General features: G+C 35.1%; 1 protein-coding gene and 1 pseudogene across 1 annotated transcript; both read left to right on the top strand.

Annotated features, from left to right (window-relative positions):
- The first annotated feature begins 3,043 nt into the window (after positions 1 to 3,043).
- On the top strand, positions 3,044 to 4,497 carry LOC117919281 (zinc finger protein STOP1 homolog). Its single transcript, XM_034836421.1, has one exon. The coding sequence runs from the start codon at positions 3,375 to 3,377 to the stop codon at positions 4,362 to 4,364; it is 990 nt and encodes a 329-aa protein (XP_034692312.1). The 5' UTR covers positions 3,044 to 3,374; the 3' UTR covers positions 4,365 to 4,497.
- Positions 4,498 to 6,848: 2,351 nt separating this feature from the next.
- Positions 6,849 to 17,517, top strand: part of LOC117917409 — a 14,175-nt pseudogene continuing 3,506 nt past the window's right edge.

Genomic DNA, 17,517 nt, shown 5'->3' with positions numbered 1-17,517 from the left:
CAATTATAAATTATTTTTTATTTTTAAAAATAGAAAATATGGTATTTTTAGAGAATTATAATTATTTTTTATTTTTAAAAATAGAAAATATGGTATTTTTAGAGAATATCTTTTAATTGTTTTAGATTGTTTTTTTAAAAATAATTATACAAACATATATAATTATTAAAATTAAAACTACGGACATAAAAATTATTTTTAAATTTGGTTAAAAACATTTTAGTATCTTAAACAGATTTTTGTTTTACAAAATATCAAATAACAAATTTTAAAAACTGTTTTTAAAAACTATTTTTTATAACTGTTTTTGACATCATTTGAACAAAAATATTTTTATTATTTTCTTATAAAAATAACATTTTCTTCTTTTTAAAACCTATATGTAAATACTTAAAATAGAAAATGACATTTATGTCAAAAATTGATTACTTTTCCAAAAAATACATGAGAAAGATTAGATTTTCGATTTTAGGGATTATTTTATCCCTTTTAACCAAATATTTCAAAATTTTATTACGTTTGGATGGTCAAAACTTAGGAATGAATGTAATGAAATTCTTGTTTCTCTCTCTAAACATTTGACTGTTAAAAGTTAAAGGACTATGATTATTTTATAGATAGCTTTGAATATTGACGTAAGAAGCCAGCTTGAAGAGCATCAGGTTCTAGATACTTCTAAGTTTTTACTATTAATATATGGAAGTATGGTAAGAATTTCTTCCTACTTCTTCAATTATCGTCCTATTTTCATATTCTACTGTATAAAATGGAATGATTCCAATAAGACTACTTTGTTTCGCTTTCCAACCACCATCCATTTCTTTTTCCACTAATGTACAACTATTTTTTTTTACTTTTAAAGCTATGTTTAGTCCTGAAAAGTATTAAAATTATTATTGGTTTCAAAAAAATATTAAAGAAAAATTAAAAGAATAATGAGGAGAATAGTTTTCTCATATTTGATTATCCTATAAAAAATATTTTAAAAAATAAAATATAATTAAAATTAATAGAAACTTATGAATTTTCAAATTATTTAAATTTTATATCAAAAAGTTAAAATAAATGAAATAAATTTAAAATAATATATATAAAAAAAATTATTTATTTTAAATATATATTTTATTTTCCTTTACTTTTTTCTTTCTTCCACTTTTTTTCTCACTATTATCTTTCCCTTCCAATTTTTTTTAAATTTTTTAAGAACCAAACATAGCTTGGAAAAAGGAAAAATGTCAAGAAGAAGTGATTTGCATGAAATCAATTGTAAGAGAATATGAAGAAAAGAGTAAAAAAAAAAGTCGGGATTGAATGATTTATAAAAGCAAGGCAAGAAAAGCACTTTGTGAAAAGGTTTGTGGCCCCATTGACTCAAAATGTGAAAACATACAAAGGTTGGATGCATTTTGAGTTTGGCATTGGACTCCATCGCCTTATCATCTCTTGCTACTTTCAAAACTGAGTTGTCTACATGCCAACCTTGAATGAAATGGACACCACCCCTCACTGCATTATGGTTTGTTCAATTTGGAATTTTTTTATTAAAAGGAATATTTTAGTGTTGGGTTTAAGATATATCTTTTAAAATTATTATTTAGAGCAAGTTTGGAGGAGTTTTTAAAAACAGTTTTTTTTCTTTATTATTATTATTATTTTATATTTCATAAGATATTATTTTCTATTTTTAATATTTAAAAACAAAGTAAAATAAAAAACAACTAAAAATTATTTTCATCGATTTTTTTTAAATAATATAAATACATACACTATTATTTCTCTTCTATATAAAATCCTTATTATTATTTTTTGTTAGGTAAATTAATTTCAAATTAAACGATACTTAATACTTTGAATTTGTTAACAAGTTTATTATTTTTTATAAAATTTGATTTCATATTATTATAAATTAAATTTATAATTTTTTTTTATAAAATAAAAGTTAGATATTTATTTTTAAAAATAATATAAATTATTTCATCAAAATAAGCTTTTTATTTTTTGTTTTCAAAAACTAATTTTAAAAAAATCTTGTGTTTTTAAAAACTATTTTTTTATATTTTAAAAATTATGGGATCTAGGAGAATTTTATTATCTCAAAATTTAAAGTTTTTAAAAATAATTTCAAAAAATATAAGATAAATTCATACTTTTAAAAATAGTATTCTACTTTTATATAAATAAAAGTTTATAATTTTTTAAAAAAGTATTCAAAGGAAGATTTTTTCTTTTTGTTTCATCATGAATTATAAATTATGAATCAGGATGATGAGAGTCAAAGGACATGGCAGAGGCTGTCTCAGGATTCCTACGCGTCAAAAATGGCAGCTACACTTTGGTCATCACTTGTTCCTTTCTTAGTTTTAATTTCATTGCGTTTGGATTTGAATTCTGCATTACATTCCGTCAGCTTTTAATGGTGGGGGTTATTTTTCTACATCCTTGAATTTAGAACCCAATATGCTGGCTTAAATTTTCCTCTGCTGCTTCATCAACCTTTGAAATTTGTTAGTCAAAATTGGCATTTAATTCTGAAAACAACAGGAAGACAATATCCCGGCCAAATTTTCCATTGCTAATCATATTTTTGAATCCAGAGCTCCCAAAATTTGACCTCAGAAAATGTTATCACTAACCCCATCGGATCAGCTCGTCGGACCAGATTTGAGTGAAATTTGGCATCATGTCAAGAAATTCAAACTCAAATTTCTTCTTGCTTGGGAGTTCGTCAGATGAACAATTTTGGCTACATATGTTTGTGGGTCATGGGCCAAGAAAATTTTGGCTGATGTGACTGCAGTGATGCCAACAAATACTAATAAACAATGCTTTTCTTTTACATAAATGAATGGTGTTTTATAAAGTCATGGCTTATAATAGTTTATTTAATGTCACATAATTCACCCCCGATTTATAGTATTAATCAAATGCCAATGAGGGAGTAGTGAGTAGGATACCATGTGGGTCTGCCAACATGACCAATTTGATCAGAATTTTTTTAAGTGGTGATGGGATGGGATGTAAAAGAGGGGCCGGGCCAAGTGGTGGGTGAAGTTGACTTTTGAAGTGCTGGGAGTCAAGATGGAGAAAAGGTTTTAGAAGAAGAAGGAGGAGAAGAGGGCAGGCGCTTGTATCATCATCATAAACTTCATCTGACTCCAAAGCAAGTCCCCTGCTTTCAGTATCCTCATGTCAAATTCCGGTGGTTTTTCGGACAAGCTCCGAAATTTCCTTTTGTTGGAGATATTACCCGGCAGGAGGGTACCGACACACGTGTTCCACTCCTTAACCTCGCCACTGTTCAGATTAGGGTGGATTCTCTGGAGCGCTTCTTGTCTGACTCGATCAGCCGAAGCGTTGTGATTGGTCCTGACCAGATGGAGATGGTTTCCACCGAGATTGTCTCCGCAATCCACCAGATCATCGTCAACGGAGCTGCTCTTCTCTCCTGTTCTCAGCCCGAATACTCTAGTTTTCCGGCTGCCGGGGATGCAGTTCTCCCCGAAAGTTATGCTGTGATGGGGAACGGTTCGAATCCGAAAAATCTGAAGACTCGGCATCTGACGACGGCGGCGGCTGTGAAATCGGGTGGTCCTGATGCGATGGATCTGAAGATGGAGAGGGTGGAAGATGATGTGAAAGAGGAGATCGACGGCGGTGATGACGATGGGGATTGCGAGGTCATCGAACTGGACGCCGTTGAATTGCTAGCTGAGCACATTCACTTTTGCGATATCTGCGGAAAAGGGTTTAAGCGAGACGCAAATCTCCGAATGCACATGCGCGCACATGGAAACCAGTTCAAGACTCCCGAAGCCCTAGCGAAGCCGGATAAGTGTATGGAAACGCAGCGACGAGTGCGGTTCTCGTGCCCCTACCAGGGCTGCAACCGAAACAAAGGTCACAAGAAGTTTCGGGCGTTGAAATCGGTGATATGCGTGAAGAATCACTTCAAGCGGAGTCACTGCCCCAAGATGTACTCCTGTCATCGCTGCAACAAGAAGAGCTTTTCGGTTCTGGCAGACTTGAGGAGCCACTTGAAGCACTGTGGAGAGTCCAAGTGGAGGTGTTCCTGTGGGACAAGTTTTTCACGAAAGGATAAACTGTTTGGGCACATGGCCCTGTTCGAGGGCCACATGCCCGCAGTCGAAAATGGGGATGAGAAATCGGTGCTGTCAGCAGCAGCAGTAGCAGCTGCCACCATGGAAGAAGATGAGCATGAGGACGAAGATGGGATTGGAAAGGAAGAAGAGAATGGGATGTTTGAGGGATTGTTTCAAGGATTTGGTTCAATTGGGGAATACTGTTTGCAGGATGTGTTGAGGTCTCCTCCTCGACTATATGATATTTCCGACTTTTTGGATTAGCCGGGTATTATATGGGGTATCCGTATGTATACATAGATGTGTATTCTTTGTAACAATAAAATTATGACCCTGCTTTCATCACTCTTGTTGTAGCTGCTCTTTCATTTGCAATAAAGTTTTTGGATTAAATATACACTGTTAGGTTGATCTTGTTCTGGATTTGCATTGAGATTGTTTTGTTGGACATGGTGGACTATGGTTCCAAAAGACGATATTCCTTTTGGAAGTAGTGATGTTGAGTTCCCTTTGTTGGCCATGAATTGGAATGGGTACAGGGACTACAGGTGATGAATGAGATTCGATCAATCTTCATTCCAGAAAGACTTGAGAGGATTTGTTCAAGGGTTCCTTTTTCTGGCAGGATAATTTGAAAACTTGGGGGTTATTATGATGAGGTTGCAGGGAAGGTATATCAGGGGAGTTTGAACTATGAATGGATAAGAAAGGCATAAGGGTGAAATCCTATAGCTGACACTACTCAGGGGCCTGATTTTTAGTAGAAATAACGTTGAGGTGGGAAGTAGAGTTGGATCATATTCACTCTTTTTCCCCATCTACTATGAAATGCAAAACGTTAATTCCCAGGGCTCATGGGTCTCTAGAAAGTGCAAAAAGCAAAAATGATACCTTATCAGAATCGATCTCCAGACTCCAGTAAAAAGATGTCCAGACTTCTAATATATCCAAAAAAAAGGCCAAAAATCTGCATAGTTTGCATCTCCTTCAACCCAAATCCATGGTCATGTTTAGAAGCAACTTCCACCAAAGGAAGTGACTTCAAAATGAAACTTTGACAGTGTGTTTCCGGATCATGTTTCTCATTTCAAGTAATTTGTAAACTTTGGAGCGTGTTCATTGCGAGAAAACGCTCTGCTGAAGCTAAGCTTTCCCCTTCCAGTGTTTTCTGTTGAAAAGCAAATACATCTACATTAGTCCCTAAGAAGCATCTGATGAGAATTAGAAGTTACCCTTTCTTTCAAATGCACTTGAGCAAGTCTATGATCCAGTTAAAACCTTACATTCTGGCTTATTCTGTAACTTTTCTGTACTCTGCTTCTCTGCATCCTTGTGACTTTAGTCAATTTGCTTCTTGGCTTCATTATCACCCACGAATGATCCTTATCTTCATCATGGAGACTGGTGAACTGGCAAATGTGATTGTGATACCTCTCCAATCACATTTCTAGCTGGACATAAATCAAAGCATGACTCTAATGCAAGTGCGTGGATGCAGCAGATGGAAAGCAACTTGATGGTAAGGACCAGTGCTACAATGAAAGCACTTCGGTTAGAGAAAGTAAAAAATTGTGGGGCATAAGTAATAAAAATCTTTCTTTACATGATTTCTTACAAGACAAATACAGGGAATATTCCCCCTAGGCTGTTGTATCTATCTCATCCATAACTGCTGCAAGGCCAAAACGGGCCAAAGTATATTAGTAATGTCCCTATCTGTATGGCATCTAAATAACTGATATATGTAAAGACAAAACTTCATCCTTGCCTCAATCCCTTTCATTCCCTCCCCCATTTTTCTTTTTCCGACATGGCTATTAACATTTATGCAAGCTGATTAATGTATTAGGGCTGGTCATATGTACCAAAATCAATGTATCATTGGAGGAGAGTTGGGGGATCATAAAGACCTAGACTTCCCTTAAATTAAATGGTTGTGTTGACCAAGAAGATGGGGGGTGGTGATTTCAGCCTCTTATAGAGTTTAATATTGTACAAATATCATATAGGCATTGACACGGCATTACAATTGAAATAGAAAAGGATTGCCCGGGAGCTCAATAGGCTGAACCAGAACTTGTGCACCAATGGCATAGCCAAGTGGGAACCTCCAAGTGTGAATGCTTGAATGGCGTTTGCCTAATCATCATGATGAAACCCGTGTTTCCTGAGATGGCTGAGCAGCTTGGACTGGCTTGGCCAGTCGGGTCACTGAATGTGGTATTTTACGTCCCTTTCTTCTTCTTCTAAGCTGAATTCTACTCTGGATTGCATGAGAAAACTGTCGATCTCAGATACATGTCAGATTTATTCATTTCAGCTAGTACTCCAATGTAACTTGATTCTGATTGAACGTAAATTATGAGAAACCATGAATAGATTTTAACATTATTTCTGGGGGAGATGACGTGGTCAACATAACAATCTTTTGAAATTATTTGTTTGAGGAGAAGATTAGACAGTCAATGGAACAGTCACGGGACTGTACGAATACCCAACTCCTCTCATTTGCAGCACAACAGCATTGGTAATGGCTGACATCAAATTAAATCTGGAATATCATTTGGTAATAGCTGACCTCAGATCAGGCACAATCACATGATAAATGCTATTTTAAACATGCGTATATATACATATATATGTTGGACATGTGGACAAACATGTTTGAAACTTTCGATTTACTCCCAACCATCTGAGTTGTTCATGATACTCCAATTTTTGTACTAACAAATCTGCGCATATATCATCATGTCGGTTTCATTGGAAGCTTTGGCAATGGCCGGGGCGAATTACCTTGAAAGTGGCATGGACATTGAAGAATGGGAGCAGCAGGACCTGGGACCGCCACCACCCCATTTACTCGCTGATGAAGAAGAAATCTACCAAAAGAAGAACAATGAAGATGATGGTCGCATCGGAGATGATTTGGTCACCATATTATACCATGTGAAAGAATCTCTGATACGAATGATCACGAATGAGAAGACCCCAAGACGAGTGTGGTCAATAGGAAGAACGTATATGAGAGCCATCATAAGGGTATTGGTGATGATAAGGATTGATCTTATAAACAGATGTAAAGCCTCATCACCACCCTACTAATTACAACTTGAGAGCTTGAGTGTTCTCTCTCCCCTCAATGCCCAAATTTTTGTTGTAAATGTTTTGTGTATTATTTCTCTTTATTAGCCTCCCCTCCCTATTGAGGATGAGAGATACGTGCAGTTTTTTACATGGCTCAACTTCAGTACATCCTGATTTTTTCTTTTTTCTTTTTTTCTTTTTCTTTTTCTGCACAGAATACAATCAACTTATGGAAGTGTAGATCATTATTAAGCTTTGGGCATGCTTTCATTTATTTTTAAATTTTGTTCTGAATCTCTATAAAGTTGTATGTAATATACTTGTGAATTTCCTTCTTTTTGTTTAATTACGGTTCAGATATATACATTTGCCCATCCCACAATCCAGTACTTACCTCTGTGTAACCAAAGTGGAGTAGCCTTACCTTAGAGGAGCAACTGCTCACCAACACACCAATACAAATGATGTTAATCTTGGTGATAACTTAAGATCACAATCCACAAGTATAAGCAAATGAAAATGGTGGATTGTGTGCGCTGTTAAGTTGACAACAATGCCGTGCCTCAGAAAAATGATGGCTTAAGAAGTAAAAGATCTGAAATGCTAGAATTTGATGTACATGGAATTTGTCTAAGATTGTGTTACCTCAGAACAGGAAATATGTCTACGATTATGTTACCTTGGGATTTGGAATTGTAATGGGAAGTATATCCAAGGTTGTGTTGGTGTGTGACTTAAATCACATGAAGAGAAACAGCTCTAATAGAAATTAATTCGTGGTTAGTGCCTCTCAAAGATAATAATAGCGGTACTAGAGCTAGGTCATAGGTCCCACGAAGTGAATATTGTGTGTCAATTGGCAAAAATACGCTATAATGTTTGGTGGATCCTATCTTAATTGAGCATCTCTGCCCGCCCAATTAAGGAGTAAATCAATTGATTATAAATTTATATCAAACAGAAGGTAAATTCTGCATAAATATCATGATCAGAAGAATGACTTAAGACTTGTGCTCTTAATTATTTCAGTTGTTTTACTGCACATATCTCTACTAGAACATGCTTAACCATCAAAGATTAAAAACTTAGATTGCTTATAGGCCTTCTCAACAGTTTAGGCAAATATATATCAAAGGACTATTGCATAAGATTCAGTTCTGTGTATTTATCCCATTCAAAGAGCACATAATAGTTGGGGAAGGCAGGCAAAAGTTTAATTACGAAAGGATTGTAGGAAAGTTGATTATTCATCAAGTTAACAAATTGTTGGAGGGACGTAGAAAGTCATGACTGGAAAGGAAATTGTTAATCCCATTGAGATTACTTGTTTTGCGTAAAACTCTTAGTTTCATGTAATCAACAATAGTTGGAACTAATATGATACTTCCTTTTAGGGTGTTTGGTAAAATTTAATATTTATTACTTAATGAGTTAAGTTGGCTTTAAGTTAAATTATATTAAAGATATTGATTTAAAACTTATTACTTAATTCTTACTTTAAGTAATAAATTTGTTTAATAAAATTAACTTAAAATATATTCTAAATCATCAAATTGATATATTCATTCTCATAGATTATAATTAGGGTAAAAGAGATTAAATAATAGTGGAGGTTGTGGAGCGACAAATTAAGGAGATTGTGGAGTTAGTTAAGGCAAATGAAAATAAAAAGATAAAATGAAAATTTGGACTTAGAAATAAATTAATTATTTTTACATATTACTTAAAGTTGTTTTTTACTTTAAGTTATACCATTAAATTATTTTATCAAATATATTTAATTTATTTAATGACTTAAATTAAGTTATTAAGTCATTTTAAGTTATTAAGTTAGTTTACCAAACACTCTTAACATTAAGTTTGATAATGCATTTGCATGTTACTTCACCATTAATTATCTTTCGTCATGAATACAAGCAACAATATCGAGCAGGGTGCACGAAACCTAAATCTCAAATTTCTTTTCAACTGCATTATTGAAATTTCTTAGTCACACAAGGAAATAAAGGATATTAAGATTGAACCGCCAAATCCACTAGGCTAATGGGTATGATCCATATCTTCAGATGTATGTATCTTCAGATTTCAATGTTCAGACTTATTCCAAGTCAAGGCCAAGTACAACTCCCTCAAATATAAGTAACTCATATAGTGGTTGAAACTTTTGAGAGATATGGCTTGACCACAGGCATATTGATATAAACTAATTTCTACATACAAAATAAGCGTGTATCTTCTTCCTTTGCCCCACTTGCAGGGTTAGTAAAAGAGGAACAAGAGGAAGGCCACTCGCTTATATCTCACAAACTGACAAGTTTTTCAACAAATAATCTCAAGTGAAAAAACTAAGAAAGCACTGTCTATTGCAATGGCCGGTGTAGATTACATGGAATGTGGGATTGGCCTTTAAGTTTGGGAGAGGCTCCACACAACCGCCTCCTTATCTTCTATTTGAGAAAATCCCAGGCACTGAAGGCAGCAAGAGAGGGCGAAAGCTAAGATGCGAGAATGGGCTAAAGTTCTTGCATGCTGCCATGAATAGCACTGTGTTGCAATTAGGAATGAGAGATGTACTTTGACTAATTATGTTCTTCAAGTCTTTAACTAAATTTATATTGTGAATATGGTCACTCCCTTTGAGATAAACCTTCAGAGAGTTCATTTACTTGGGCAAATTAAGTAGATTAAAAAATTAATGTTGCTACTATATATTTGATTCATGGCATCAATGAAAACAAACAGAAAACAACTAATGCATTAATTTCATTGGGATTTGGTTTTGGGACTCGTCCAAGTTAGAGAGAAGTTGCCCACATCCCATCTACATGGAGGCTTCATTTGTCCGTTATCATTGTGAACTTCAGTGGATCTAGGCTCGGATCTGAACCGGCTTAAGTCGGCCCAGTCCACTCCAAGCCACATGTGCATACATTGAGACATGACAATTTTGGTGTAACGACTCATGCGGAGTCTTCCACAAAATATCTGGTCATATGTACCAAAATCAATGTATCATGGGGGGAGATCGAGTTAGGGGATCATATGAAGGCCTAGACTTCCCTTACATTAAGTGGTTGTGTTGATCAAGCAAATCCTTCATGGTGATTGTTGTTGAGTCGTGTGGAATCTAATTATATTATTACGGTTTCCTATTATCTATCGCCATGCATCGTTCTAACTTTCTAAGAGAAATTTTAGAAAGGGTTATTATGGTGGCCATTTTATGAGTGTAAAAACATAGAAGATGCCATTGACATAAGGCATGAGATCATCATTATTTTTTAATATAGTAGAAATCTCTGGAGGCAAAATGAATATAGCTCTCACATTGAGAGTGAAGTACTACTATATATCTTGTTTATGCTTGTCTATTTTCTGTTTCTTGTGTATTATTATTCTTGTAAATAAGGATTTACCACTAACAATTGCATCCTCTTATGTAGTTAGATATATATCATACAACTATCAAATTGGCATTGACACAGCATTACAACTGAAATATAAAAGGGATTGCCCGGGATCTGAATAGGCTGAACCAGAAATTGTGCACCAATTGCGTAGTCAAATAGGAGCCTCCAAGTGTTGATGCTTGAATGGCGTTGCCTGATCATCTTGATGAAACCCGTGTTTCCTGAGCCGGCTGAGCAGCTGGACTGACTTGGCCACTTGGGTCACTGGATGTCGTGTTTTACATCCCTTTCTTCTCCTTTTAGGATGAATTCTATTCCAGTTTATATGAGAACTTTCACCTCTAGTCTTAGATACGTGTTACATTTATTCATTTCAGCTACCACTCCAATGAAACTTGAAAAGGTGCAACATCACCAGCAAGCATGTGATCCAATTAGCGCTTTCTTGACCTTATTTCTGGGGGGGGGGGGGGGGGGGGGGGGAGATAACGCAGTCAAATCTTTTGAAATTAATTATTTGTTTTGAGGCAGTCAATGGAATAGTCACGGGATTGTACCAATACCCAACTGTAAAGGCTGACCTCAAATCATATATATATATGTATGTTTGTTGGGTATGTGGACAACCTTTTGTTTGAAAATTTGGAGTAACTCCCAACCATCTAAGTTGTTCATGATACTCCAATTTTTGTTCTTATAAATCTGCAGATCGTCATGCCAGTTTCGTTGGAAGCTCTGGCAATGGCTGGGGTGAATTACCTTGAAAGTGGCATGGACATTGAAGAATGGGAGCATCAGGACCTGGGACTGCCACCGCCCCATTTACTCACTGAAGAAGAAGAAGAAGAAATCTACCTGAAGAACAACAATGAAGATGATGGTAGCATCAGAGATGATTTGTTCACCATACTATACCATGTAAAAGAATCTCTGATAAGAAAGATCATGAATGAGAGGACCGCAAGACGAGTGTGGTCAGTAGTAAGAACGTTTATCAGAGCCATTTTATGGTGTTGGTGGTGATAAGGATAGATATTACAAACTGACGCAAGGCCTCATCACCACCCCACTGATTACATCTTGGGAGCTGGAGTGTTCTCTCTCCTCTTGTCAATGCCTAAAATGTTGTTTTAAATGTTTTGCGTCTTATGCTTTTTACTAGCCTCCCTCCCTATTGCGGGATGGGAGGTGCAGTTTTGTACATGGCTCAAGTACTACAGTACAGCCTTTTTTTTTTTTCCTTTCCTGCTGAGAAAATCATCGAGTTCTGGAAGTTTTGATCAGAATCTCTACAAAGTTGCGTGTAATATACTTGTGAATTTCTCCTTTTGCCTTAATTACAGTATATATAACCTCTATGTAACCAAAGAGGAGTAGCCTTGCCTTAAATGAGCAACTGCCCACCAACACACCAATACAAATGTTGTTAATCTCAGTCATAATTTAAGATGACAACTCCAACGAATAAGAAAATGAAAAAGGATGATTAATGTGTGCAACATTAAGTTGGCAACAATGCCGCTCCTAGGAAAAAATGATGGTTTAAGAAGTAAGGCTTGAGATTTGGTGTAATGGGAATTTGGGGTTAGTCACAGAAATGGCTAAGAGTGTTAGCTTCCCAAGTTGTGAGTAGCGGAGTTGGTAATGACTGATGGGGTTTGAATCTGTTTGTAATATCCATTCTTATGATCTTATGGCTCTCATAATCGTCATTCCTATTGACCATACTCTTCTCGACGTCCTTTTATTGTAGTTCTTCTCAGACATTCTTTAATTACCTGGCATAATATTGCAACCAAATCATATCCATTGTGCCCATCATATTCGTTGTTGTTTCTCTGATCAATGGCCTTCTTCTTCGGTGAGTAAATGGGGTGGTGGCAGCTCCAAGTCCTCACACCATGCCACTTTCTAGGTAAGTCACTCCAGCCATTGACGTCAGAGCTTCCAAGGAAACTAATTAACACGACACTTGCAGATTACAAGTACAAAAGGCAACTTAGATTATTTGAGAATTAGAGTCTCACTTCAAATTTTCAAAAAGAAGATTGTCGTACTCCATATGTATGTATATGATCTTTGCTAGGAAAAATAAAATCTTCTAAAGAATTATGGATCTGCATGATAATCAAATGGAAGAAAGAGAAAGTGGTGCAAAACATAAAAGTAACATTTATCATGTGATTAAGAATTATGGATCAGCGTGACAATCAAATGGAAGAAAGAGAAAGTGGTGCAAATTAAACATAAAAGTAACATTTATCATGTGATTATTGACTGCAATCTTGTTGTGAACAAATAATACTAAGATGGTCATGGAGCTGATCTGATGTCAGCTATTACAGATGCTGCTGTAAGGGTGCAACCAGGAATACTTGGATATGATCTCGTGACTGTTCTATTCATTGTACATGTTTTCTTCTCCTCAACAGATAATGTTAAAACGATTATTCTATTGACTGTAAGCCTTGTCTTATACAAGATTATGTCTATTTTCTCTTCCATCAAAGTAAATGAATTGATCACGAGTCAGAACATATGGATGTAGGCTATTACGCATGCTGGCAATATTGTAGCTAAAATTGTTAAAATTAGCTTGGCATAATATGAAAACTTTGATAATCTTGCAATGATAGCATTCGACTACTCCATTTTGCTCAAGTCCAGACCATGAAACATAATGCATCTAAATTCAACAATTTTTAATGTGATCAAGAAAAATATTAGAGTTGAATTCACCTCCATCATCACATTGAAAGATCTTAATTCCTTAAACAAATTGATTTTCCAACATTTTTAATAATTTTTGAATGCAGTCAATGAAATTAAATTAATTTCCTTCTTAACTGCTAGAGCCATGTGAATTTGGAATGATCATCTACAAAAATTGCATAAAAACGGAAACACTCATTTGAAGCTAAAAGGGAAGTCCCCAAATAATATCATATATAATGTAATTTCTCAAGAGGAAATTATGATATATATTTTATTCTTAGAATTAAAGGATAATTTACAACTCGTTTCTTTGATTACTAACATATATAAAGAGTTTAGTTACTCAGTAGGTGACATCAATGACTTTCTTTTCCTTCAATATTAAAGATAAACAACTTTGAAATATGATGTACAAGCCTTTGATGCCAAATTGAAAAGGAGCCACCATTCTTTATTGTACTCAAAGCCTCTTGGAAATTTTCATCCAAGGTGTATAGCTGCCACTTATTATGCCCCCCCCTTGCTATCATCTTTTGGTTTTGGCCCTAACAATAAAACCGGAAGAGATGAATTCAAAAGTAGACATATTATTTTGGGAAAAATTTTCAATTGACAATAAATTCTTGGTTAAATTAGGGATAACAAGAACATCTTTCAAACTCAATTCCATCTCTTCTAGTAATTTAAAATTTTAAACATCACCAGTATAAGATATTGACAAACTATCTCCCTTTCCATCATAAATCACATAACTCTATTATACAACTTAATATATGATAATTTACCTATATCATTTCTCATGTATGAGTTAGCTCCAAAATCGATGTAAAAGATAACTTTTTTTTTCTTTCCTCTATGGAAAGAGGGAATGATATATGGCATGGTATGCTCGATTGTTCAGTCAACAAGACGTACATGAGTCAATATAGCTCTATGACTATGTTCTTTAGAACTAGATTATTTGGATTATTGAGAGTAAAGGTATCAAGTTTTTAAGGAAAATCTTCTAATTAATGCAAATAATCAAATCTATATCAACAATCAATAACAAAATGGTTTGATTTTTCATAAATTTTGCAATGAAATTTACCATTGTTGTTGCCATTATTTTAGTATTTAGAGGCATTCATTTCCTTTGGTTGGCCTATATTATTGTTGTTATCAATCACAAATGAATTTGAACTCCTCCGAATATTCAAGAGATTTTGAGTACCCTTTTATGAGAATCATTAACATGTTTTTCAATGCCCTTCTTTTTCCACTATTGTGGACAGTAATTGCTCTTCAAGTGAGGTCCAAATCTGGTACGTCATTTCAACATTGAAGATTATATTAAGGACTTCTTCTTTCATAGTTCCAAGAAGTCCTGAAGTAAGTAGCTACTCATTATTAGACTAGGCCAGGTTTGATAAAGCAGCTGGTTGACACCTTTCTTTTCCTCACCATAATCAATTTTTTTATTGGTCTTCATCGGTTATGATTTGATGAAGCGGGCACACGAGGACAACGAACTAAAGGAATGGCTTGGGAACACCATAAGAGAAGATTTGAGGTGTTTAGTTTGATTGAAATCAAACTAGAACATTAACGGAAGGCTTGGATATTGAGTTTGAATTCTTTAATTAGGGTTCAAAAAAGCAGACGTGGTTTCTCGACTTGGAGGTATTGACTCTATATCATGAAAACTTCAATAATTTGACAATGAAAGCATTCGGCCACTCCATTTTGCTCCGAGTCCCAGGATTTGAAACATGCATCTCAATTCCACAATTTGTAACGCGGTCAAGAAAAATATTAGCGCTGAATCTTCTTTGTGGCCATTATCTTAATGTTCTTTCTCTAAAGGACTTCTTCAGCAAATAAATGGGGTGGTGGAGGTTCCAAGTCCTCACACTCCTAATCTTCATCGCTGATACCACGTTCGAGGTAATGCACCCCAACCATTGCCAGAGCTTCCAACGAAACCGACATGGCACTTGCAGGAATTAAGTACAAGAGTAGGATTATAGTCTTATATAACCTAGCAACTTAGATTATTTGAGAATTGAGAGTCACTCCAAATATTCAAACAAGAAAGTTGCTCACACTCTATACGTTGTTATATAATCTTTGCTTGGAAAAAGAAAACCTTCTAAAGAATTATGGATTAGCATGATAATCAAATGGAAGATCAAAAAAGAGGTGAAAATCATAAAAATAGCATTTATCATTTGATTGTTCTTTTGACTGCAACCTTCTTCTCGACAAATAATTCTAAGATGATCATGGAGCTGATTTATTGTCAGCTATTACCAAGTTGTAATTGATGTCAGCTCTTACCAAGTTCTGATTTGATGTCAGCCATTACCGATGCTGTCGTTATGCTGCAAGTAGGAAAGAGTTGGATATGATCTCGTGACTCTTCTATTGACCGAGTTAATCTTCCCCTCAACAAATAATATTGTTAAAACGATTATTCCATCCAGTGTAAGCCTTGTCTTCTCTTCAAAGAATATGCCTATTTCTATTCCATCAAGGCATATGAATTGATCACAAGTCAAATCATAAGGATGTCAGCTATTACGCAGCATCTAAAATTGTTGAAGTCTATGTGAAAAATAATTAATATTAAGCAAAGGCTGTTTTAAACAATTTTTTTTTTTTTTTGAAAAAAAAAATTAAAAATAAACATGAATGAAAAGAAGGTCATTTTGAACAATAATTTGAAAAGAAGGCTAAAATGAATATTTTAATGGTCAGTTTAAACCAAAACTGGGGAAAGTCCTAGTTAAAATTACCTAGCTAAAGTGTTTCCATGTACCAAAATGGCACAATTTTTGCCTTACCTTGTTCCCATCATACCTATAGCTTGATGACACCTTCAATGAAGCATATATATAGTGGAAAAATGATCTAAAAAGATACCATCCTTGATTAAATTTTTAATGGATTTATGGCACTAGCTTGCTCTTCTTCTTGCACTCCTTCCCTAAATTTTATTTTGAATTCATGTATGTATATAGCTCTTAGTGCGTGAGCATGTCCAAACAATAAGGCCTTGCATTTTGTATTAATACAAAGCCTTTTCTCAACGTTAAATATTAATTTTTCTGTTGTGTGTCATGGCTCATGAGAGGCTGCTATGCATGCATGAGGTTATCATGAATTTTTGCAGAGAATTATGTACATAATTCTTCGCCCATCCCCTAGATTGAAAATATGCACAAGCCCGACATGCTATATCATCTCTCTTTTTTCATTCTGAACCATAACTTTATTTGATCATTTCATGTAAAACTATGGGTCACAAGGGCTGCCTTTATATATATAGAATGTGCATATTGTGTAGCTGCTCAATAATTACAGCACTACAGAAGCTAGAATCAACAATATCAAACTGGGAAGCAGAAACTACAAGTTGATCAGAACCCGCATCTTCTTGTACAAGTACTCCTCCCCTCTTTAAAGTATTTAACAATCTTCATTGCTAGTGCTTATGTCGTGTGGATTTTTAACATTGCCTTGAGGATGCAGATTTGTCGCGCGTTCAAGCCCAGAAATTTGCAGCAAAAATACATTGAAGGTAGGTACCGCTTTAGCCCAGGCCTCCATCTCTTCCTTCATCACCTGCATTTTTCCAAGGGCATCTTGTCCCTCTCATTTTCCTTACTCTTAGTTCCGTGTCTTTGCTCGGCCAGAAGATGTTGCGGTGTCTTCTCCAAGTCTTCCCGCTCCAACTCTTGGAGGTTGATGCCACATTTGATGTAGTCAGCACCTGCCATCGCTAAAGCTTCAATCGACATGGCTGTCCCTGCCTCTCTCTCTTTTGGACAGCTTCTCAACCTGAACGAAGATTTCTTTGAAGTGTTTCCAAAGGGTTTCCAGCATAAGATATTTATAGTTGAATTCACCCCACTCTCTCTTCTAATCAGGGCCATATCAATATGTCCGTGAACCATAACCCCAGTGGCGTGGCATTGGATCTATTGACTCTCTCTCTAGCTAGTTATACTATACTGTGTTGACAAGACCACAGTTGTTCAACTGATGATTATCATATCCACCACAAATCGACCCTTGAATTGACAATCCGATCAGATTACTTTAACCAATTAATTAAACTTCCTCATTATTAAGTCTTAAGATGAAAAAAAAAATTGAATAATAAAACAGACTCTTGTTAAGTTTTCAGATGGCAAAATTAGAATAATGATTGTAACAGATTAGTG

The sequence above is a fragment of the Vitis riparia genome, chromosome 7, assembly GCF_004353265.1.
Source record: "Vitis riparia cultivar Riparia Gloire de Montpellier isolate 1030 chromosome 7, EGFV_Vit.rip_1.0, whole genome shotgun sequence".
Taxonomy (NCBI): domain Eukaryota; kingdom Viridiplantae; phylum Streptophyta; class Magnoliopsida; order Vitales; family Vitaceae; genus Vitis; species Vitis riparia.
This window is presented reverse-complemented; position numbering and strand designations above follow the sequence as displayed.